Genomic DNA, 23,908 nt, shown 5'->3' on the forward strand with positions numbered 1-23,908 from the left:
AATGTCCTGGAGGGAGGGGAGAGAGACACCAATGATCCAGCACAGCACAGCTACCCAATGTAGCTATACTAGGTGAAGATAACATGACAGAATGTGTGTCCAGCTGTTACAACAGCTCCACTATGAACTGGTCAGAAAACATGACAGCAATGGGGTTTGAGATGACACATTACTATGACCTATTACTATTACTATAATCACTGGTAAGCTGAGTGTGTGGAGTTAGTGTTGATGAAGCTGTGTGTAAATGGATGAAATGCTGTAGTTTGTCTCTGTGTTGAGGTGGATCAGTGATCCTGCAGAGTCCTGTCCTCCCTGTGATGGAGGGAGATGACGTCACTCTGCTCTGTAAAACAAAGACCACTCCCTCCAACCTCCCAGCTGCTTTCTGTAAAGAGAGGCCCTTTCATACAGAGGGGGGAAGGTTCCGGAATTTTCACTATTGGAACTGTAGAGTGAGGGAATGTTAGGGCGGACACACACACACACACACACACACACACACACACACACACACACACACACACACACTATCAGGCAAGGTCAGGGAAGCAGACAATATGTGCTTGTGTTTCTTTTAAGATAATTGTTATGGAAATTTTAACAATAACCTGCAACACACTAAGTGAGCTTGATTTAAGTGGGTTTAATAAACACATTGCAATGTGGAGAGAGCATCCCAGTGAAACACCAGGACCATCTCTGAATTGTGGCCACCGCCCTTACATCTTATATACAGACACACAGACAAAGAACATTCCACAAACTCACATGTTGGCCCCTCTCAGGGGGGCTATACTTCCTCCCTCACAGAGAGATTTATGACCTTGTTTTCTGAGGATTTACATCCCTATTAAGCAGAAGGAGTCTCACTATCTGTTTAACTTCTCCCATTACAATGGCCTCTCTGTGGTAACTTTCCACATGCATGTAAACTAGTGACAGGAGTGCTCTTACTATAGTAAAGTGAGAAAGTGATATTACTATAACTAATGTGATATGATTAAATATGTGATTAATACATGAGAAAAGAAATCTGCCACCACATAATAAAAAGAGCAGAGCGGGGAGAAGAAGTCGGAGATGTGCTAGGAACGGAGGATTGTAAACACCTTTGCTTCTTTCTCCCCTTGCTGCAAGTAAAACTCAGCTGGAGTGTCCGTCTGTTCTTTGTGTCGAGTGGTTTCCTTGGAATGTACAGAGTGGGAATTTAAACCCAACAAGCTCCATCACTCTCTCCTCCTGTTCTCTCTATGTTGAGAAAAGAAAGAACTTTCACATTCCGACACCGATGATGTCACTCCGGTGCTAAGTTGTGGTTTTCCCCGGATTCAAGGATCTGTATCCTCCCGACACACCCTAAACTTCACTGCGTGCCTCACGAACTCCGCCGGGGGAAAAGTTTTGAAAGTAACGAACAAGTTTCACGTCACTCAGCAACAGACTGTGAAACACTAAAGAACGTTAAGAACTGGGCTCAGAATAACAGAAGACGATCAGGCACAGGAAATAAACCCGGTCAGTACTATTCAGTACTTGAATATGAATACTCCGCCCTTAAAATTATTGTTTATTTATTCATTTATGTATTTACGATAACACGAGACAGGAGTCTGTTGACACGCTGTTATAGATAGATAATTAAATAAAACGAGCACGCGAGTGCTGTTAATAAAACTGCAGATGATCCATGTTGATGATGTCACTAACATCAAACTGTTCTCTTAATGTTCTCACTGCCGTTAATATTCTTCACACACACCTTTCTGTCAGCATCAAAACTACAGCTAATCATACAGTTAATGTCATTTTGGTTATATCGTGTGTGCGGCAGATGGAGAAAAATTTACACTTCAGGGGAAGGAAAAAAATGAGAGAATTTACTTATTAAGACAAAATAAAGATGAGCTGAAGTTTATTCCCACGTAATTAGACGGGTAATAAACGGGGGCATCCTCCTCCTCTTTCTATGCTGTACACACCCGAGCCTGCTACCGTAACATTTCTGCCCTCTTACCTCTTTCTCTGATATATGAAATATACAAAGAATTTCCTTGTTGTCAATAGAAAATTGTAGTCAGTATAATCTTTTAATAATATAAGTTTGCATATGATAGAATACTGCATGATGACCTCTTTATAACTCAGACTGTTTTTGATTCACTGTGACCCGTTATCATGCAGGGAAGGAGCAGTACCTGCTAGATAAGAGCTTAATGAGCAGTTTCACTTTGTACCAGGTAGAGGAGCCTCTCCTGGCACACACACACACCCATATCCGCACATGCTCACGCATCAACATTCCACTGAACAAACATATTCACTGTTGTATTACTCTTCTTGTGTATAAATAAAGACCAGGGCAGTGGCAGAGTGCGAGTCTCGGAGCCCTCACTCCAAGTGTGAGTGCTCTGTGGCTGCCCTTGCATGCAAGCAGGGGCGATTTTAGCCCATTTTTGGGGGTGCTTCAGCACCCCCAAAAATGAATCAAAGCACCCCCAAAGATTTCTTACTTTTTTTTTTTTATCAATATTTGCTGTTTGTGTGACACACTACTAAAAATATAAAAAGCATAGAGTACTTGGTTGAGACGGAACATTTTAACAACAAAAGTATAGATAACCCCTCCCCCCTCCCAAAATGGTTTGTTCCAGCTCTCCCCCACTCTGGCTCTAGGGTCGTTGCTGCCAGAGCGATGGTAGCTGAGACGCAGCGGAGCGGAGGTGGAGTGCCTGGATTAAAACAGGACGTATTAGCAGCATTTAACCTTCAGTTACTCTTTATGTAGTTAGATAGGAGTCATGTTTCTTTTTAGCTGAAAAACCTTACACCAGGTAACCTGCAGTGTTGAAAACGTGTTTTCCAACAATGTTTGCTACCCTACAATCCGTCCTGCTCTGTAGTAAATTCAGCGACATCTGACTGTCCTGTTGCTCCCATTGAAATGTATACAGCCTATTTAAAATCTAAAACTTAAAATTGTCCGCAGCCTGCTGTTGTTGCCACTGTCCTGTTTGAAATGGATACTAACTAGCTAACTGACTGAATGCCCATTAACCTTATAACTGCTGTTGTGTGTGTGTTTTTGTGTAGAGAGAGACAGACAGGTTCATAATGGATATAAGGACGTTTTTTCAAAAACAGGAGCCACATTCAGGTAAAAGTGTAAGAACAAATGATCCGTCAATAAAGGATAATGTTGGATCAGTGTTTCAATATTTTATATCTTTTATTAGATGTTCATGTGGTTTGGTTATTTGCCTTTTGGTTGAAAGTAGACTGAGAGAGGACTTTTTGTTAGTGATCTTAATAATTTTTTTTTTCATATTAATGTAATTTTTTCATCTAATTGAATCCAATCTATTTGTGTATGATTGTCAGTCCAAAGAGGGAGAGAGGAAAGAGGGAACATGAGGAGAAAGTACAAGGTCAGGAAGAACCAGGTAAGAAAACAGACAGGGAACAGTGACAAGCACAACAGAAACTATTAAACTGACAAAGAGAAAAATCCTGATTTTATTCATACAATCAGGAAGTTGTGTCCTCCCTATATTAAAGCTGCTATACAGAATCTGCAAAACAAACTGGGTTGAAACATTTTTGACCCTCTTTAACAACATTCCAACATAACATGATCATTGATTGGGGAGATTAAAATTAATGATATATTTTTATGTGGTTCAGCCACAACTCCACTAAAACCTCAGCCAGTAACAGGTAGGCCAACTTTTGGACCGTCCAGGTGTCTGTTTGACTGCTGCATACTGACTTATGCAGCAGAGAAACACTTATCAGTGTTTCTCAAACTTTTTACAGTGTGTACCACCTGAGAAAAATGTCAAGCTCTCCCAAGTACCACTATGAAATCATGAAACTCATAAATCTTACAACACAAAATTAGTATTATTAAATTAGTTAAATTAGTATCTGCAGTAAAGATTTTTTCATACATTATATACATTCTACCACAGGCAAAGTTGCCTCCATTTTAATAGGTTTTTATTAATATTTTGTAATAATTTATTCTGTTTTGGGAGTGTTTTTTATGTATCTGTATTATATTATACATACACATTAAAAGTGAATCTCTGTCCAAAACATGCACTCAGTTTACTTCTTACTCACTATGAGCATCATTTAAATAACCTTTATCAGATTTGATGGTTTTGTTACAGACTTCTCAAAAAAGTGTTTTGCTTTTCTTTCACAAATGTGGGATTAAATTGTGTTAAAATGTACAAAACAGTGATGTCATGTTTTGTGACGAGGACCCAGGCAGAGAGAGACTTGATGAATTTAAGAATCTTATGATTTAATAAAGAAATTTGCAGACTTGCACACTCAAAAAAATGAAATTGGGTGGTTGTTACATGCAGATGAGATGAGTAAGAGTGGTTAGTTGCCTGGATCCAGCCACTCTTACTAGATTGTATGATGTCATCTCAACAAGAACAAATTACGTTGCTGAATTTCATGTAGATGCTACATAATTCAATTACGTTCACCATAGAAACATGGAATTATTTAGTTCAAATTACAAGTTTGGATCTTGTGCATGTAACAACCACCCAATTTCACTTTTTTGAGTCAGCTCACGAAATCCACAAGATCACATTAGATGTCAAACCACAGGAAAATCAGTGGGGTTACAAGAGGCAGACAACCACACCACGTGTATGCTGTTACTATTTCGTATGGTTTAACTTGTCAAGGACAACAACATAAAGCATCATCAAGCATAGCTTTCCTACTTTTGTTAAGTCTGTATTGACAGATTAATGCCATGGTGGTTCGTGCTGTTACCTCAGAGCAAAAAGGTCCTGGGTTCGAATCCGCAATGAGGCGAAGTTTGCAGTGGGTTCTCTCTGTGTACTCTGGTTTCCTTCACAGTTAAAAGTCATGCAGTTGTAAGGGCTGGTTATTCTAAATTACCCAAAGGTGTTGAAGTGCAAATGGTTGTTTGTCTCTGTATGATAGCGACCTGTCCAGTCTGTACCCTGCCCCTGTTACCCTATCACTTCTGCAGCCCAGATAAAGATATTGATTTAACCCTTTAAGACCTACCATAAAACCAAGTCCACCAGAGCTTGTATTATATTTTTACATGCTGTAGAGCCATTTTTGGGAGCATTTCAAGTTGCTATACATCAATACAACCATTACAGCCTAAATTTTAATAATATGTATGTATTAAGTGCATAGTAATTACATAAATTGCAAAAAAGTGCAATAAACTACAAAAAAATTGAAAATCGTTTTTGTTTTTTTTAACATATATTTCTAGTTAGAGAAATTTAAGAGGCTTTTCCCTCAAAACTGTAAATACAAAAAAGTTGCACAAAATACCCAGATAGCAAGGAAACATTGAAACAATGTTGAGTCAATATCAGGCTGTGTCATTGAACCAACGTTGAAGTGTGACGTTGACCTAACGTCACTCTTGCACCCTTTTTTAATGTTGAAACAACGTCAGGTTTTGATGTTGAATCAATGTTGAAACCTGACGTTGATTCAACGTTATATTTTCTAATACTGCTGACATTGAAACAATGTCAGATTCTGATATTGAAACACTGTTGAGCTATGGTGTTGATTTTCCGCCTCTTTCGCACAGTTGCTTTTTATTAAAACAGTTAAATCATGACTGGAAATCTACCTTTCTTTATAGGTATTTTAACCAATACTAAACTACTGCATGTTTCCATCAATACTTCAACCACCTAAACACATAATTGTACTTATTCCTTAAATTGGACACCCTTTATAAAAAAAAAACCCAAATGTCTCACAATGTATCATGTCAATATTAATATCCTAAAATAAGAAAGCATTGCATGTGATGTAACAGAGAAAAAAATAAACAAAAAAAGGTCAATAGGCATGTTTCGTTTGCTAAATACTTTATTAAAAGACAGTTTCCGATTTACGTTTATATGATTCACAGAAGTTTGTAATTTTTTGCATGATGTGCGTCCTGCACCACCCAAACGATCTGGGGCGTATCGGAGCCATTTCTGCACTGCTTGTGCAAAGACAAACTCGGACATAGAGTTTGCCCCTAACTGCTGCGTCAGGCTCCAATCAAGGCAAAGCGTCTCACCTATAGACACATTTTAAGAGATGGAATTAGCGTGTCTCATGTCTTAAATGTGTATGCAAGTGCTTGTGTGTTTAACCAACAGGCCGTTGTTATGTATTTAAATCACATCTGACAGCTATTACACTTTATAGTTACAAAGTGTACATAACCTTTATATACTTACCATTGCCTTATTTGCCTCTTGTGATTGAAGAGCTGCCTCTGCATTGTTTAGCTCCTCAATGTTGTGCAAGGGCAAATCCAGAGGCAGTACCCCAGCATCTACCGATTCATTGCAGCCGGTATTGCGGATGGCTCTGACCTCCTCACGGAGTTCGTTAACAGCTCTCGTCAGGTCTGACAGAAAAAGATGCTTTTTTTTTTAAAGTATTTAAGAATACAGACAACTTGTCAAACGTTTCCTTGTGTCACACACAGATATGTACAAAGACACTAGACAGTATTTTATTACCTGGTATTTTCACTCGAGGGGCCTGGGGAAACCATTTTTTTTGTGGGCTGCTCATCCTCTGAGTCACTATATGTGTACAGGGGATTTGGTCTAAAGAAAAAAAGTTGAAAACGGTCATAAGTAATTACAAATGTGCTTTTGGAATATTTTTTCCTAAAGTTACAGTTTGATTTATAACAACACACACAGGAAACGGAGATGTGCAAGAAGGTACAGTATACAAGGAATTTTTGAAGTGCACAAGTGTACACGGCTTTGCATTTATAAAAAGTTTACAAGCTTCCACTTTTTGGACTATATTATGTGGTGATATTGCAGTATGCAAGCACCACAGATATGTATAAAAGACAAGATCATAAATTCTTAGCAATCAAAGATATGTTTGTGAAATAAAAAAAGTTTTACTTGTGCTTTCTTTTATGACTGGTCTGAGTTTCAGCTTCGGACTGAAGGTCAGACGTATCACAGTGTTCACTTAGATATTTCTGAAGACTGCGTTCTGCTTCGTGAAATGTGTCTGGAAGTACAAACACAATGTATGGCCAGACATAAATTAGGACACGAAAAACTTGTTATTGTTACATTTATACAACACCAATCCTGATGATACCCACCATGGCTTATTAGAAGTCGGACTGGTGCATAGGTGAGCCATGTTGCACCAGGATGAACTCTCCTCTTTACTGCGTCGTGGATCCTGAATGTGTCTCAAGGAGGGTATGGAGGCCATGACAATTTCTCCCCATTTATCCATGATCTAGGGACTATTTCTGTACCACCAGTGCTAAACTGCACAATGCACCAGTCTTTCATTTTTATCTTTTTTTTTTAATTTGGAGTCCTTTTTTGCCCTGTCTAGGATAAACAGGAAACAGATAATTACAATATATTTCATAGTCACTACAAAACTTGATCTATTGATTGAACTAAATAATAAATAATAGCTTAAAATGTATATAGGCAACAATTACAAGCAAACCCGTATATGTAAGCATTTAAACACTGAAGATAATAAAATTAACAGTATTTTGTCTAAGTCTGCCATTGTAGGAATTCATGGCACCGAGACAAAAACTTGGCGCACAGTGTGGCGTCAAAATAGGCGCACACCTTTGACGCTGCGTTTTCTCAGTCTTCCTCGTCCACACGTAAATGCTAAACGCAGTTTACGTGTGGACAAAAGGTGCAAACTCAAGTTAGGTGAGCGTGCAGCGTAAAGTTAGGTGAGCGTGCAGCGTAAAGTTTGAATTGAGTGCGAATCGAAGCGGGTGCTCTCCAATCATTAAAAGTAACAAAGTCATTGAACACATTTATACAGTTACCTTTACGTTTATCAATCATATATCACAGATTTACAATTTTTTGTAGTACTATGCTAAAAAGCAACTACAGAGCGAAAGTCTGGGTCAAGCACCGAGGCGACGGCAAGAACAAAGGAACCCTCGAAGCGTTAAAGCTAGCTTTGTAAGGGAATATAACGGAAAAGTATGAAACGAAAATGTTTTCTTTGTTGATAGACTTTGTTTGCAGTGCAATTTATTTGTTGCCAGATTGTAAGATGAAAGTAGACACAATTTCGGGCTCCCACATTTTATCCGAAACTTTACATTAACAAGTTTTTTTTTTTTTTTACTGTTATTCAAATGCAACCGTGGAAATAACGAATAGAACAAAAGTCATTCATTCTTACCTTATACTAATCGTGGTGCAGGCCAGTGCAGTGCATGAACTGATGCCTTCTCCGGTCAATTCCGCTGAGAGTAAATCTAATGTCCCGCTCTACTGTACAAGACAATGGTTACCTGGAGGGATGTACCACTGAGAGGGGTGCTGCGGAATAGTCCAAGTGGTAGCAGCTTTAATTTCCCGCTCAACCATAAATCGATGGTTTTTCAACGTGATTGTTGTCACCTTGTCAACTATAAATAGATCAACAATCAACGATGACAGAACAACAGTGAATCAATGTTATTTCAATGTCAGTGTCAGGTTTCATCAGTATTTCAATGTTGTTTCAACATTGGTTTTGTGTTGACATTTCAATCCTGACGATTCTGATGGTTCAGATGGAAAATCAACATCTGTTCAATGTCTCCTTGCTATCTGGGTAGTTTCCTACCACAGGAAATTTATTTTGAGTGCCTTCATAGTTTTATTTTTGAAATACACCAATTTTTATATACTGCAGGAAAAACAAAAATGAATATTATACTGCAAATTTGCAAAATAACAGCATATGCATCAAAATAAACTATTTCCAGCAGTGCAATATGAGTCCTAAGCATATGTGGAAGGAAACTGTAACCTAGGACAAGCTGATGGCATAAGATGTAAGTACAACTCCTCAGGTTTCATATGCAAAAAAAATTATTGCGCTAGCTCACGTGGTTACAGTGCTACCGGGATTTAAAAATAGTTGCGCAAAACGGAGTGTGCCCACTCTGACCAGTTTTAAAGGGTTAAAGCAAGAAAATATAGTATTAGCATTAGCTGCCAATTCCTATTCACCTAGAATTAGCATTACCTACTAATGGCAGTCTACTTAGCATTAACTCCTCACTAATGTAATGCTAATTCACATCAAATTATCTTTAGCTTTAGCATTAGCTGCTAGCTTCAGCCTACCTAGCACTAGCTGCTCACATTGTTAAAAGGGAAGAGAAAACGATATTAGCATTAGCTGGTAATAATTATTCACCCCTAATTAGAATTAGCCACTAATGGCAGCATACTTAGCATTAAATCCTCACATCGTTATAACTCAAATGATGCTAACTTGCATTAAATTAGACTGCTGTTATTAGCTAATGCTATTTAGCAGTAGCTGCTCACATTGCTATAAAGCAAAGGAAAACGATATGAGCATTAGGTTCTAATGCGTATTTGCCTTAAATTAGACGTAGGTGCTAATGGCGACCTACTTAGCATTAGCAGCTCAGATGTTGTAATGCTAGGAAAAAGAGTGTTAGCATTAGCCGTTCCCATTGTTATAAAGTTAAGGGAAATAGTGTTAGCATTAGCTACTCACATTGTTAAAAAAGTAAGTGTTAGCATTAGTGCATAATGCTAATTCACGTCAAATTAGCATTAGTTAATAAGAGTAGCCAATTTTGCATTAGCAGATAATGTTGACCTTGCCCCACTGGAAAAGTTCAGAACTAAAGATTTAGGAGTGTTTCTCGATAGCTCTTTCTCATTTGAGAAACAAATGAATTCTGTTATTACAACCAGCTGTAAGGTTTATATTGTTGACTGTCATTTATGCTTAGAAATATTTACTCATATATGCTTAGAGTTGTATAATCGATTGCATGATGATAGAGGTTTGATCCTTAGTAGTCTGTAAAGACTCTGTATGCCTTCCAGAGTGCTCTGGCATGTACACACCACTTGGGGCCATGAGAGAGGTCGTACCCTCTCTTACTGATTTATGGTGTAGGACAGAGGTCTCAAACTCAATTTAGCTGGGGGCCGCTGCAGGCAGAGTCTGGGTGAGGCTGGGCTGCATTAGGTTTTCCACAAGAAAGGCATGGTTAAAAAAATTCCAATCTTCTCAAATCTCTTTATTTTTATTTTTTAACAGAAAATATGAAAAATAAATTAACAAATTAAGAATTAATAAGAAAATAAATCAATCTGTAATACATAAATAAAATAATAATAAGATATTTTTAGTCAGTGAACTTGTGTGTTTTTTTCAGTCTTCTATATCTGCTGTATTTAGATTGAAATGTCTGTATTAACAGTTCTATAACCTTCTTCTGAACATGAATGGAACACTGTAGAAAATGAACTGTTCTTCTGAACATGGCTTCTCTTGCCTACTCCTTGCTGCTAGAGACCTGGCAGCGTTTCCTCTCACATAGCCGAGCCAGATTTGGCCTGAGGGAGGAAGCAGTTGCGACCCTCAGTATGTCTTGAAGATGATCATCCGTAAGTCTGGACCTGTACTTGGACTTATTGAAGTTCAAAGTGGAGAAGAGCTTTTGGCACAAGTATGTGCTACCAAAAAGGCACATGGTCCGCTTGAACATTCGGGAAAGCCGAGGGAAACTAGGGCTCAAGTCTCTCAAAAATTGTCCAAGCTTGTCTGCTTTTCCACTCACCTCCCTGAACTTTGCTTTGAGTTCAGAGTTGCACTGCAGCTCAATGAGCTCCATTTGAAGCACAGAAGGGGCATCTTGCACATCAAAGGAGAAGGGGTCCGCAAACATTTGAAAGGTGGCTCTGTGTGTCTTGAAGTCAGCAAATCTGTGATCAAATTCTTCCTGTAGCCTCAAAATGACATCAACATACTCGTCAGCACTGAATGGTGTGCCTGCATCCACGAGTGCCTTGCATGCTGGGAAATGGCAAAGGTTTGTCTGAGAGAGCTGAGCTTTCCAGAGCGCCAGTTTTGTGGAGAATGCTCTCACGTTGTCATAGGCAGCACTGACAAGTTGCCCCTGGCCTTGTAACGTCTTGTTCAGTATATTAAGCTCATGTGTCATATCAACAAGAAAAGCTGAGTCCATGAGCCATTTGGGATCAGTTAGCACAGGAACACTAACTCCATCCTTCTCCATGAAGGCTTCACTTCTGCTCTCAACTCAAAAAGTCTCTTTAATACATTTCCCCTGCTGAGCCAACGTACCTCAGTGAAGTCGAGCACATCCCCATATTCTGACTCCATTTCCTCTAAAAAAGCTCAGAACCTTCGGTGCTTTAAGCCCCTGGATCTGATTTGGTTGATGCATTTCACAACAATAGACATCACATTGTCAAACTTCAGGCATTTGCTGCAAAGGACCTGCTGATGGATGATGCAGTGCAGAGCAATGGCCTCCTCCACGCCTTCCTCTTCCAGTTTGTTTTGTGCCACCAGTCCATGTTTCCTCCCTGTCATTGATGGCGCTCCATCTGTTGTTATTCCAACAAACCTCTTCCATGGCAAACCAACATTCTCAATGGCATCACACAGCTTGTAAATATCTGCTGAGCGGTGGTCTGGCCATGCATTGGAATTACTGTGAGTCTCAACGCATAGAGAACGTCATCTCTGCTTCTTTTTCTTGCAACCGTAGCACGGCGATCGGCAGATAAAAAGCCGGTAGCAGTCTCCTTTGTTTTTACGCTCGATGTTCATGTCTTTCATGACGACACGAACACCGTGGCGTTTGCAGATGGTAGAAAGTGCAGGGATAGCGAGCGCAAAAAAGGCGACTGCTCACGGCGCCGGGCTGTTGTTACAGGAGAAAGAAGCGGAAATGACACCGTGACATATAACAAATAACATCAGCTGTTTCTGATGTTAGTTGTTTTGACTGCTTTTACATTATATTGAAATATATGTAATGTTCATGTTTGCTGCAATGCAAATGGAGTGATGCAAATAAAAACATCGAGCCACAAATTACGGTGCGACCCTATAATTAGTCCGGGTTACCGGGGACTGTTGTTGCCGATGAACAGGTGTCGCTATGTGACTGCAGACTAAATTGGGCTGCATTGAGTTCATGACTTTTCTTTTATCCCGCCGCCTACGCATCACTGTGAGAGTTAATATGAGATCTCTCTCTGTGGAAAAATAACTTTAAATCCCACTGACGTGTGTATAAATCTATATACGTATAATGTCCCGCTGGGCAGCAACTTAAAAAAACAACTTTTTTTGAAGTGTTGTGAACGCAGCGCGCTGGGGCGAATGTCGGCGTTTGCCCAATAGAAAGGAGGAAGCCAGCCAGGCACAGGAAAGAAAGAAACACTCCAGGGCAACGCTGCTGGAACTTTGACTCACTGAGAAATGTTTCCCTGCTTGCATCAAGCCCGGCTGGTGTCCCCTGAGATCCATATCCCACCCTGATTGGTGGGTTAATTCAGCTCCGCCCACAACACTGTAAAGTGTCATACATTATCAAACTAACATTACATTTTCATATTAAGGTGGGGCCAAAAACTATCGTCCTGCGGGCCGCAATTGGCCCGCGGGCCACGAGTTTGAGACCCCTGGTGTAGGAGGACACCTACTCTGTGTCTGGTTAAGTATAAGAGCCCTTTGTTAGGGGGACCGCTGGACTCTTAGCACCAGCTTTGGGGTCACAGGGTCACATCTGGAACACACACACACACACACACACACACACACACACACACACACAGACACAGACACACACACACACACACAGACACAGACACACACACACACACACGCACACACAGACACACACACACACACACACACACACAGACACAGACACACACACACAGACACACACACACACACAGACACACAGACACACACAGACACACACAGACACAGACACACACACACACACACACACACACACACACAGACACAGACACACACACACACAGACACACACACACACACACGCACGCACACACACACACACGCACACACACACTATGCACAGACACACACACACACACACACACAGACACAGACACAGACACACACACACACACAAACACACACAGACACACACACACACACACACACACACACACACAGACACACACACACACACACACACACTATGCACAGACTGGTACTCTTTGTTCATACCTGTGTAAGACGTCATAATGAACTTGTGCATATTCATGTAAGCTCAATAAAGAGCAGTGTTACGAGGGAGCAGACGAGAGCGACTGAGGTCAAGTGAAGGAACGGCGCTGTCACAGTTCTCTCCCTCATCAATTGTCTGGTTCCAGCGGTGGGTCTGTGCTAGACGACCCATCACCAGCTTCTTCCACTGGTTACCAGTACGTGGTAGAATCCACTTCCAGATCTGGTTGTCTTTAAATCTGTGAATGGATTGGCTCCATCTTATCTCTCTTTAACAAAAGAATCCAAGTGGAGCCCTCAGGTCTGCAGATAAGCAGCTTCTGACCAGAACTAGACGTAAAAACAGAGGTGAGCTTTATCGATGGCTGCAGCCAAACTCTGGAACAGTCGCCCTTCACATCAGGTCGTCACCAACACTGGACATTTTTAAAAGCCGGTTGGAAACACATTTGTACTCTGTAGCTTTCAATCCTGACCAGTCTTTATAGTCATTACTGTGTATGTTTCCTATTTTCTCTCTACTCTGTGCAGCACTTTGGCTCAAGCTGTTTTTAAATGTGCTGATAAATAAATGTAGATTTCTTTGAATAAAACAGTGGAGCCGAGCTTTGAGCTCAGTGTGTAACAGTGTGTGTGTGAGAGCCATGTAATGTCCATGTGTGCATGCTGACTGTGCTGCTCTGACCCCCCTCCTCCTTTCAGGGTGGAGCCTGCTGGAGTCCGATGGTTGAGACCAGGTCTGAGGAAGTGTAAGTGTGTTTTTAATGGGATTCATGAAAACAAAGCAGCACACATTCAACCATCTTCATCATGTCAGGAGTCATCATCAAAGTGTCAATCAATGAACAGATGATGGATCAATAACTGCAGCTGGATTGTGTTTGTTCTCTCCATCAGATTCCTGTCAACTCACAATCGACACAAACACAGTGAACACAAAGCTCCAACTGTCTGACAACAACAGGAAGGTGACACGTGTGGAGGAGGTTCAGTCATATCCTGATCATCCAGACAGATTTGATGTTTATGAACAGCTGCTGTGTAGAAATGGTCTGACTGGTCGCTGTTACTGGGAGGTCGAGTGGAGAGGAGACGTTTATATATCAGTGAGTTACAGAAGCATCAGAAGGAAAGGAGGCAGTGCTGACTGTGTGTTTGGAAACAATGATCAGTCCTGGAGTCTGATCTGCTCTGATGATGGTCCTGATTCTGTCTGGCACAATAACAGACAAACATCCATCTCCTCCTCCTCCTCCTCCTCCTCCTCTGTCTCTAACAGAGCAGCAGTGTATGTGGACTGTCCTGCTGGCACTCTGTCCTTCTACAGAGTCTCCTCTGACACTCTGATCCACCTCCACACCTTCAACACCACATTCACTCAAACTCTTTATCCTGGGTTTAGGTTCTGGTCTCCTGGTGCCTCAGTGTCCCTGTGCTGAGTGGAGTGTAAAGAGTGTCTCCTGTTACAGAAACACTCTGACTGTTGAACAGATAGTTCAGTCTGTACATGTCTGTCTCTTTCACTCACAAACACGTTTTCAGATTCATGGATTCAATCAGTTGATGTTTGAAACTCTTCTAAATGATTCCTTGTAAACTTCTTCAGTCACAAACAAACAGGAAGTGATGTCACATGTGTTCCTGTCCACACAGCAGAATGAGTCTATTGCTGACAGTGATGTACAAACAGAGTGAGCATTTCTGAGGCCCAAAATAAACTGAGTAGTTCACTGAATGAACAATGGACTGTGAGCTCAGTTCCTTCATCATTAGTATGGATTATATATGTATATGTATTATATTAGTATCATATATATCAGGTGCTGCTGCTTTCAGTCATTGTGCAAATGTGCTGTTTGTAAGCTTGTAAAGCTGCAGTCAGCTGAGACTGAAGAAGTCACCTGATCAGTGAGCAAACGTTTCTGAAAACGTCCAGATGAACAGAATCAACCTTTTGGGATCAGCCAGCAATGCAGCATCATTGTTGTTCAGCTTCAGAGGTTTGCAGGAATGAACTGATGACCAGAAACAGCTGCAAAGTCCAAGAAAATACCAGCTGGAGTTCAGCTGCATTTGAAGAAGTCAAAGAAAAGTAAGGATGGCAAAGGGCGACGTTTTCTTCCAAAGAGCTGCAAACATGGTCGACGCCTCATTAGAAGAATCATCTGGACATTTGTGAGGAACTCTAACCAAGAAAGCAACGTCACACAGATCCAACAGACAGTTTCCATGACTGCAAGTGTTGAGTGGAAAAATGCTACATTGCATTATTGCATCCTCTCACCACAGGAGGCGCTGTTGGCACCACTGATTGCTGATCAGCTGTTCTCTGATGATCTGATTGATACTGTGAATAACGGGACTCACTGAACTCTGTGACACAGTGAAGATTACAGAGTTTAACTTCAACATCTGACTGACGTCACACAGACAGAAGGATGAACCAGTGAGGCACAGAACACAGTTACTGGAGATACTGGATCAGCTCCATGTGAACCTCTGATGGAGAAGCTGCTGAGCCAGAGAAACATCAGGACATGACAGCAGCTGCACTTATCTAACAACATGTAGCAGAGCTGATCTATGTTAGAGGATCTATCACAGCAGCTGAAGCCAAAGTCCAACACTGGATACCAGCTGAGCCTGTGCTGAGTGTAGTGTTACAGGAAAAGGGCAGAAACACTGGTAGCTCCCAGTGATGCTGACTGGGGCACAGAGCTGAATGATGCAGCATCAGGACACTGTTTCAGTCTGACTGACAGAGAAACCTGTAGCTGTATCTACATGTGAGGCAGAGGCCACACAAGCAGCTTTCTATGTTTCACAGTGACTGAGATCTTCAGTGGGGGTGGACATGCTCCTGTACAGACCTCTGAGGAGAACCAAGGTGCAGTCAAAGAGTCCAGTCTGTCCTCACAGATGTGAACATGTGCTTTCATCAGGTCTGCTGTCAGCTAGCAGGCTCACATCAGAATCACTGTTCCTGAAAAACACAGTCTGTGTGACATCATCAGTCAGCTGATGGTCCCAGATCTGAATGGTTTCTGTCTCTACTGAGGAAGTCAGAGAATATCACTGAGGTGTGGATCAGGTCTGAGTGAGCTGTGGAGGGACAGCTTTAAACAGTCCACAGGTCTCACGTCCTGCTCAGTCTGCTAGCAGATACCTCGTATTTGGGCAGGGATAGCTCAGTAGGTAAAGTGGTCGCCCCATGATCGGAAGGTCGGCGGTTCGAATCCACTTAACGGCTACCCTGAGGTACCCCTGAGCAAGGTACCGTCCCTACACACTGCTCCCCGGGCGCCTGCTTAGTGGGCTGCCCACTGCTTCACTGAGTGAATGGGTCAAATGCAGAGAAAAACAAGTAATTTCCCCATGGGGATCAATAAAGTATCCATTATTATTATTATTATTATTGTTCCAGATGTGCTGACATCAGCAGCAGCACAGCTGTGTGATACCATGAATCTCAGTTATTGATCCAACACACAGTAAATACAAAGATCAGGATTTCTGAGAGTAATCATTATGAGTCTGAACACATGATCACTGAATGTTAGTCTCCACAATAATAAGCTAACACAAGCAAACACAGCTTTCAGCTCTTATTTTGAAACTGGCTTATTTAGAAAGCTGTGATGTGAGCGTGCCTGGCTCTGAGGCACTTGGGTCAGCCTCTGTTGTTTAGAAGTGTTACAGACTGTGAATGACACAGACCTGTCAGTTTCCATGTTTGTCTGTAACACAGCTCAGGGGCTCCATGCTGAACGCATCCATCCAGTGTTATTGATCCAGGACTGATACCAGCATTGGGATCAATACTACAACACACAATCACATGAACGTGATGTGTTTGACCAGCTTTATTCATTAATGATCAATCAGCTTATTTACTGCATCTGAGTCCAGCTTCATTTAAATGATCCAACCATGAAAATGACATCAGTCCTACAGAAGCACTTCATGCTAACAGGAAGTCATTTATTAAGGTGGAATAACACAGAGACACAACCACTCACAGCTAACCTGACCCCACTAACTGCATGTGTTTGGACTGTGGGAGGAAGCCGGAGTACCGGAGAGGACGCACACAAACACGGGAGAACATGAAGCTCTGAAACAAAGATGGTGGATTTGACCTCAGGACCAGGCGGGGTTACGGGGGTCATGACCCCCCAATAATAGATCCAGCTACACTGAAACTGTCAATTTCATTTACTTTTCCTGTTTTAAAGCTATCAGGCTGCTTTGTGGCTCACTCAATACTAAACTAAGATACTTTCAGTGTGAATCATTTGCAGGAACACAGGCAGGATTTAAAGTGCAGAACTTTACAGTCTCTGTCTCAAAGTTGGTCTAAACATGCTAACAGCTCTTTGTTTTTTTCAGTTTTCACTGGTTTGATGTAATGAAAGAAATTTTAAAGAAGCAGACGATTGTTGTTATTTTAGTTCTATAGTTTCATAAATCGTGGTGTGGATCTAAGTCAACATTCAGAATAAATAAGATAATACAGCACTTTGATGGTTGCCTTTGTATTTTCCCAGCAGTGCTCAGGTTGGTTCTCGGCTACATTTACATACAGATGTTAATGTGTTCAGCAGCTGGACTCATCTGAGGAAGGAACATTGGAAAGGTGCTCAGTGCACAACTGCATCACTGATTTTATGTAAGACCCTGTGTTTTATTGTATTTATATATTTGTAACATTTGACTCAAACACTTTTGGGAAGGATGAAAATGTTTTCAGGAGGAAGTTTTTCCTTCTGTCCGACTGCAGTACACACAACACTGCGTCTCCCCCCATTATCACACTTCCTCAGGCTGGTGATGAGCGCCCCCTGGTGTCAGTGTTGATGACGTCATGCACAGTGAAACATAAACAGTGTCTGTTAATAAAAAATCATGTGTCCATTCTCATGTTTGCATCATGTTTCTGTAAAATCATCAGCTGTTTCTGAACCTTCTTCATTGTTTGACTCATTCCAACAGCTGTGAGCTGTGATGGAGTCAGAGCAGCTTCATCACTGATGTTCAGGTGAAGCTGAACTTAATAAACTGTAGAAATGATCAGGATTCAGGTTGGATGTGTAAAACACTTCTGTGTGAGGTCGCAGTGCTTCATATGTGTGCGTGGGCTGAAGCACACACGTGTGAGTCCTCAGAGGTTTCACACACATCACTGCACACACTTATAATCCTAGTTTAAGCTTGTGGATCATATCGGACACATCAGCAGCTCTTTGGAGACAAAGATTTGAGATTTAAGATGAGTCATAGTCTTTCTATCCATGGTAGCTTCCACTGCTGAGGCTCGGGAAACATGAAGAGGATAATTAAGAGCAAGCATCAGCTCTGTCTCATCTAACTACACAGTATTATGATCATGCACTTATGTCTCAAACTAAGACAAAATGAGACAAAATGAGTTCTGTGAGTCTTTAGATTATCAGTAAATTCTGGTGACAGTTTGACGCTCAGTGGAGCCATTTTTGGTTTGTGATGAGTGTTTTGTGAGCTTCTGTTTTGTGAATCGCTCTTTGTAATTTAGAAGATCGTGCAGAAATGTGCGCGCCCTTATCTGAGAGGACACGGAGAGAGTGTCGCAGACTCGAGGTGAGGAGATAAACCTCGGAGCTGGACGGCCTGCACGTTACCCATGTGCATCTTTTCAGTGACATCAAGTGAACCCATAATAAGCATTTCTATGTCTTAGACATCATGTCCATTTCTAATGAGAGATTATTTTTAAATGAGGGAAACCTGGTCTAACAACACGCTTACAACAGAGCTAAAGGTTCACCACAGTGAGACGGTGGGACTCTGATAAGAACTGAAACACTGTGTATGAACAGCTGAGACAAAACTATATATAAACACTCATTTATTCCAGTTTAGTTTGCAATGATTTCAAAGTAATGTGGAACGATTCATGTTCATGAGCTGTTACAAACACAACTATTGATTTGTCTATATATGGTCGGACTACAATGCTCGTGTTGAGGCTCTTGGAATAATGTGTGAATTACAGCAAGAAATGATGGTTTCCCATTTTACCAAAGTGGAATAAAATCACCACAGCAAAGAAATCATGTTATTGTCTGCAGCTAAAATATATGGTGAACATGGTTTTATAATAATGTGCAAACACAACCTCACTCTGCTCTATACGAGGAGCCAACCACAGCTGTCCGGGTCTTCATCCACCACCTCCACCATCTTTGCTCATCATCATTCACTTAATTGCTGATTGGTTTAAATCAAACTCCATTACAGGTTCAACTCCATTATATAACAGCATGTTGACTTTGGATCTGGTGTGCAGTGCCACCTTAAAAGATGAGGAAACTAAGAGATTACAAAAAAAGAAGTGGAGGAGTTAAAGAGCTGCAGCAGATTAACAGTTTCTGACAGTCATGTGTTAGAAATAGGACGATTAGATGAGCTGAGGGATCCATCTACTGCTCAGTGAAGCCTCATCAGAAACAGTCTCAGTGGAAGGATGGCTCTATTGTTAAGGAAGGACACAGGCAGAAAGACTGGCGTCTGTCACACAGGAACTGGACTGAAAATCAGCTGCACATATTCATCAGGATGTGCAAACATATTATAGGTGTGGAATTCAGGACAGTACCATCAGAAGTTGATCCACTGTGCAAATGTCTGATTGGCAGTGGCTTCATTTTTCACTATGAACAAACTGCTAATGCAGCATCACAGGACGTCAGCCATGGATTGGCCTCCCCAGACCTCAACATTACTGAAACATCTTAACAGAGGATGGAAACAAAGGGAACCAACATCCAAGAAAAGAGCTGCTGCTGAAAACTTCCTCACAGAAAACACAAACAAGCTTGACTAAGAGACTCCAGGCTGTGCTGAATTATAAAGGTGGACTGACCTCCAGGGTCCTTAGTATCATATAAGCTCAGTTTGTGTCTTATATACTTTCCATTTATATAACAAAATATATAGAAAGGAGGGTGGTTTAAGATGTGTGTAGAGTTTTATTCATTATCTTTAGACAAACAAAGAAAGCACCATCCATTCGTCTCCAGTCTGTATGAAAAACAGGGGAAAGGTCAAATTAAACCTTTGAAATTCCTTTCACAATAAATCCATAAATAAACAAAATAAAACATAGAAAAGTGTTTAAACCCACTTTTCCATAAAGCTGTCAATAGGAAATGTTCCAGTAAACATGTCTGTGTTTCTGCTGTTTTCCTTTCATGCGTCCACAGCTGACAGGTAACCCTATTGGAGTCGCCATAGTGACGGGTGGCGTCTCAGCTTCAGCGTGTTGATGGGCACAGCCATGGTTACCACAGCTGGAGTTGGTGTACGGCGAGCTGTGAGAGGACAGAGATGGAGAACGCACATTTAACTCTTTAACAGGAGATACGTTACGACTAACAGACGACTGCTGTCTACATGATGTCTTTGCAGCCCTTATGCTACATGTTACACAACTTTTCTTCATGCCAACAAGACTGAGGTGCCACATAGTCGACACATACAGCTGATTATGATGCATGTTTTACTATTGCTATGTTCACATCATCTGCTTGGCTTTATTACTGAAAGCCTGGAGATCCTCTGACGTGTGCATGGCTGATGTGAAGTATGATTAGTCCTACATGACATCAACAACAGAGGCAATGAAAGCTTTGTTGTTAACAGGTTGTAGGTAAAGTCAAATGTCTACTTCTACACTTGTGTTGGGTAAAGTTCGTCTCACTGCAGCAGATTTATATCTGTGCTTTCACAGGGCGTGATGTGGAGCTCAGCGCTGAGGTGCAGGTCTCCTTGGAGACGGCATCCTGGCTGAAATATTATCATGCTTCCAAAACATTTCAGCTTTTATTTTGAAAGAAACAAGACTTGAAAACGAATCCCCTTCTTCCTCTTTGTCTTTGTTCTTCAGAGGAGTGTCACCTGGACAAACTCAGGGCTGTTCTAGAGCCTTTGTTATTATTTGACTTCATAGAAATAAAACTGAATCGAATCAAACAAAAACTCCCAAACAGCTAAAACACTTTGCTTTATTCTCTTTTTTAACAAATACGTTGAAGTCCATCCACAACAACACAGCTGAGATCTCCTTTGTAATCAAGTGTTTACATCCTTTGTACAGATCTGCATACAAAACAATCATTTACGTCCCACAGAAGTCTAGTTACACGTAACTATACAAGAACTGGTGAATGACAGAAACATGAGACACATGATCACAGGTGATAACAAAAAGAGAAAGAATTCATGTGTTAGTGATGTTTTTCAGCCCTGATGGCTCATGTTGGAGAAACAAGCTGAGGTACGTGGAAAGTTCACACACACAAGTGGGCGTGAGCGCACACACAGAGAGAAACACAACTGAAGCATCTGTTTGCTGTTTCTGCTTTCATCATCTCTGCTGCTGTGTCAGGCTGGGGTCTCTCAGTGACGTGGTTGAGGTGAAGTATGACGAGTATCCCTGATTCAGTCCATCGAGACAAAGGGCAAAGAAAGCTGTTGTTAACAAACTCTATGGTGATGTGGCATTTAGCTCTGACTCTACGCTCTGCTGAATCCTTTGAACCTGCTGATCAGTAAAGCTCTACGTGCTGCAGCAGATTGACCTCATCTGTGTTCACAGGTGTGGACCTCAGCGCTGAGGTGCAGGAGACTTTCATTCAGTTCTCCCTGCAAACAGCATCCAGCCTGGAAATACTGTCATCTTTCCCACAAATGCTGCTCTTATCTCAGAGAAGAAGTCTGATGTAAATAACTGCAATCAACAGTGATGTTCTGCACAGATCACTTTTCCATTTTGCTCTCTAGATGAGTCCCAGCTGCCTGACCTTGTGTCCAGGTGATCGTCTCACTGAGGAGCTTTTGTTCTGAAAATCTCATGTCCATCACCTGTTTCCTTTTTACTATCTCTGCTCTTTCTTTATTCACAATGCTCATAATATCACACAATTATATTCATCACCTGCATGTTTTTATCCAGCTGCTGTTAGAACCAAACAAATAAAAAGGATGAAAAGCCTGAAATCCTTTGATTTATTACATTTGAAACAAATATGAGAGCATCCCTAACAGCACAGCTGAGACCTTTGTTTTAATCAAGCCTTTGTATCGACACACTTGTAAAGATTCATATACAAAACATAATAGAATAAATCAATATAAAATACACATAATCACAAAAATGCAGCCATGTTGTGAGTTTGCATCTAAAAACATGCATGTTTCCCTTTGTACAGGCAGATTTACAGCAGACAAAGCAACACGCTGATCGACTTTGACCGCTGCAAAAACAAAATACCCACCAAGTCTGAAGTCGATCAGAGGAACTGTTGACAGACTGACAGACAAACAGATGCTTGATTCATTAGTGCGATTAAATGTTCTTCTTTAGCAGCATCACTTCATGTGTTTGTGTTCCAGGAATAAAGGTCTGTTTAAACTGGACGTCTCCTCAGCATCACTCGTGCTGTCATGGTTTCAAAGCTGTGCAGAAAGAATCTGAGGGATGATACAGAGGTGGCCAAAGTTACAAACATCCAGCTGTGCTGCAAATGTTTGCAGAGCTCCAAACTCTTTGGCTTTCTGCAGAGCAAGTATGGAAGAAGCACCTGAGCTAACTTCAGTTTAGACGATATGAGGAAAAATGCTGCTTCCCAAAGTTTCCTACAAGTATCCAGTTTATATTTAGAGAAGCGAAGGCTCTTTATCCTCACAACTACTCCCTGGTGGATCCCTGTCCTGTGACAGCAGCAAAGACTGTGTATCAGTATCATCAAAACCACTTCAATAACCAGTGTTTAAAGCTCTCTAGCAGATGGACTTCAGCCAGCAGCCTCTGTCTGCTGTGTACAGAAGGTTCTCTGATGAAGCACACAGCAGATGCTGCACTACAACAGCAGCAGCAGCTCAGCTTCAGTTTGGTTCGATGCCCTTTTTGACCTGTGAAACAGCAGAAAATGAAACATTTCAACACCCGTTTGTTAGCGTGAGCTATTCTGCTGTTTTTCATCATTTCACAGGTGAAATAAAATCACAGTAATTTACTTCCTGTAGGAGTGATCGTGTCCAGCCTGACTGAGACCATGTGCTCCATCCTGCACAGATAATAAACCTCTGACATGAAGGGCTGTCAAGTAGTTTTAGACAAATGGGGGTAAAAGAGACGTTAAAAGCTTAAAGAGAAACTACATTTTCTAAGAACTGTCTGACGTTCACCTCTCACTCTCAGAAACTATACAGACTTTCTTTGATTCACTGGTGAGATAAAATGCATTTCTTGGACAACATGACTTTGATATATTTGTTTTCCAGGAGCAAAGGTCTGTTTATACTGGCGAGCGATGCAGGCAGGAGGACTCTTTACACTGTGACTGACTAATCAATCTCTTCATCATGACTTGACATGACTTGTCATACTCTACAAACCGGGTCTAGGTACCATTGCCCCTGGAGGGGGGAACTGCACCCAGACCCAGGTGGTGTTACCCTTTTCCCTGCGGTGGGGAGAGGCAGACCACCCCGACTCCGTAGCAGCAGGGAGGCCCCACACTCCAGACCGCAGTCGGACGGCCAACTCCTCCTAGCCCTCCCGCTCCAGCAGGCCGCAGAGAATGGGGGTGGGGGAAGACTCCAAACCTCCCTCCACCCGCTCATTGTAGTGTTGATGCATGTGTGTTCTAAGGTGCAATTAAAACCCAGGAGGGCATGGAGCTACCTGCCATGGAGCAGCAGGTAAGCGCATAGTCCCTCCTGCTAGCCCTCAATGTCTACGTGTATTTAA

The 23,908-nt window shown here is 41.5% G+C and overlaps 1 protein-coding gene and 2 long non-coding RNA genes across 8 annotated transcripts; 1 reads left to right on the top strand and 2 right to left on the bottom strand.

Annotated features, from left to right (window-relative positions):
• The first annotated feature begins 1,082 nt into the window (after positions 1 to 1,082).
• LOC309702351 (stonustoxin subunit beta-like) lies at positions 1,083 to 20,452 on the top strand. Of its 5 annotated transcripts, none has more exons than XR_014275447.1 (5): positions 1,083 to 1,518; positions 3,094 to 3,157; positions 3,382 to 3,443; positions 13,819 to 13,865; positions 14,014 to 14,858. XR_014275447.1 is itself a non-coding variant. In XM_082527043.1 (3 exons), coding segments are annotated over exons 1-3 (591 nt in total). In that variant the 5' UTR covers positions 8,845 to 8,879; the 3' UTR covers positions 14,556 to 14,858. The 5 variants fall into 5 exon arrangements, 1 of the variants encoding a protein (XP_082383169.1); XR_014275449.1 differs by lacking the exon at positions 1,083 to 1,518 and adding an exon at positions 2,675 to 2,834; XR_014275446.1 differs by lacking the exons at positions 13,819 to 13,865; positions 14,014 to 14,858 and adding an exon at positions 20,358 to 20,452.
• LOC309702467 lies at positions 5,350 to 8,329 on the bottom strand. 2 transcript variants are annotated; one of them, XR_014275524.1, is made up of 6 exons: positions 8,242 to 8,329; positions 7,166 to 7,406; positions 6,957 to 7,068; positions 6,552 to 6,641; positions 6,264 to 6,436; positions 5,350 to 6,100 (listed from the first exon to the last, which is right to left on the bottom strand). It is a non-coding gene; the product is annotated as an uncharacterized lncRNA (long non-coding RNA). The 2 variants fall into 2 exon arrangements; XR_014275525.1 differs by having other exon boundaries at positions 6,552 to 7,068.
• Positions 19,740 to 22,527, bottom strand: LOC309702541. Its single transcript, XR_014275606.1, has 3 exons — positions 22,431 to 22,527; positions 20,279 to 20,465; positions 19,740 to 20,175 (listed from the first exon to the last, which is right to left on the bottom strand). It is a non-coding gene; the product is annotated as an uncharacterized lncRNA (long non-coding RNA).
• Between the last annotated feature and the right edge of the window lie 1,381 nt (positions 22,528 to 23,908).

The sequence above is a fragment of the Aulonocara stuartgranti genome (genome assembly GCF_965226115.1).
Source record: "Aulonocara stuartgranti genome assembly, chromosome: 3".
Classification (NCBI taxonomy): domain Eukaryota; kingdom Metazoa; phylum Chordata; class Actinopteri; order Cichliformes; family Cichlidae; genus Aulonocara; species Aulonocara stuartgranti.

Coding starts and splice junctions, on each gene's coding strand:
- LOC309702351 (XM_082527043.1), top strand. Junction 13,866..14,013: donor GAGACCAGGTCTGAGGAAGT/GTAAGTGTGTTT, acceptor TCTCTCCATCAG/ATTCCTGTCAACTCACAATC.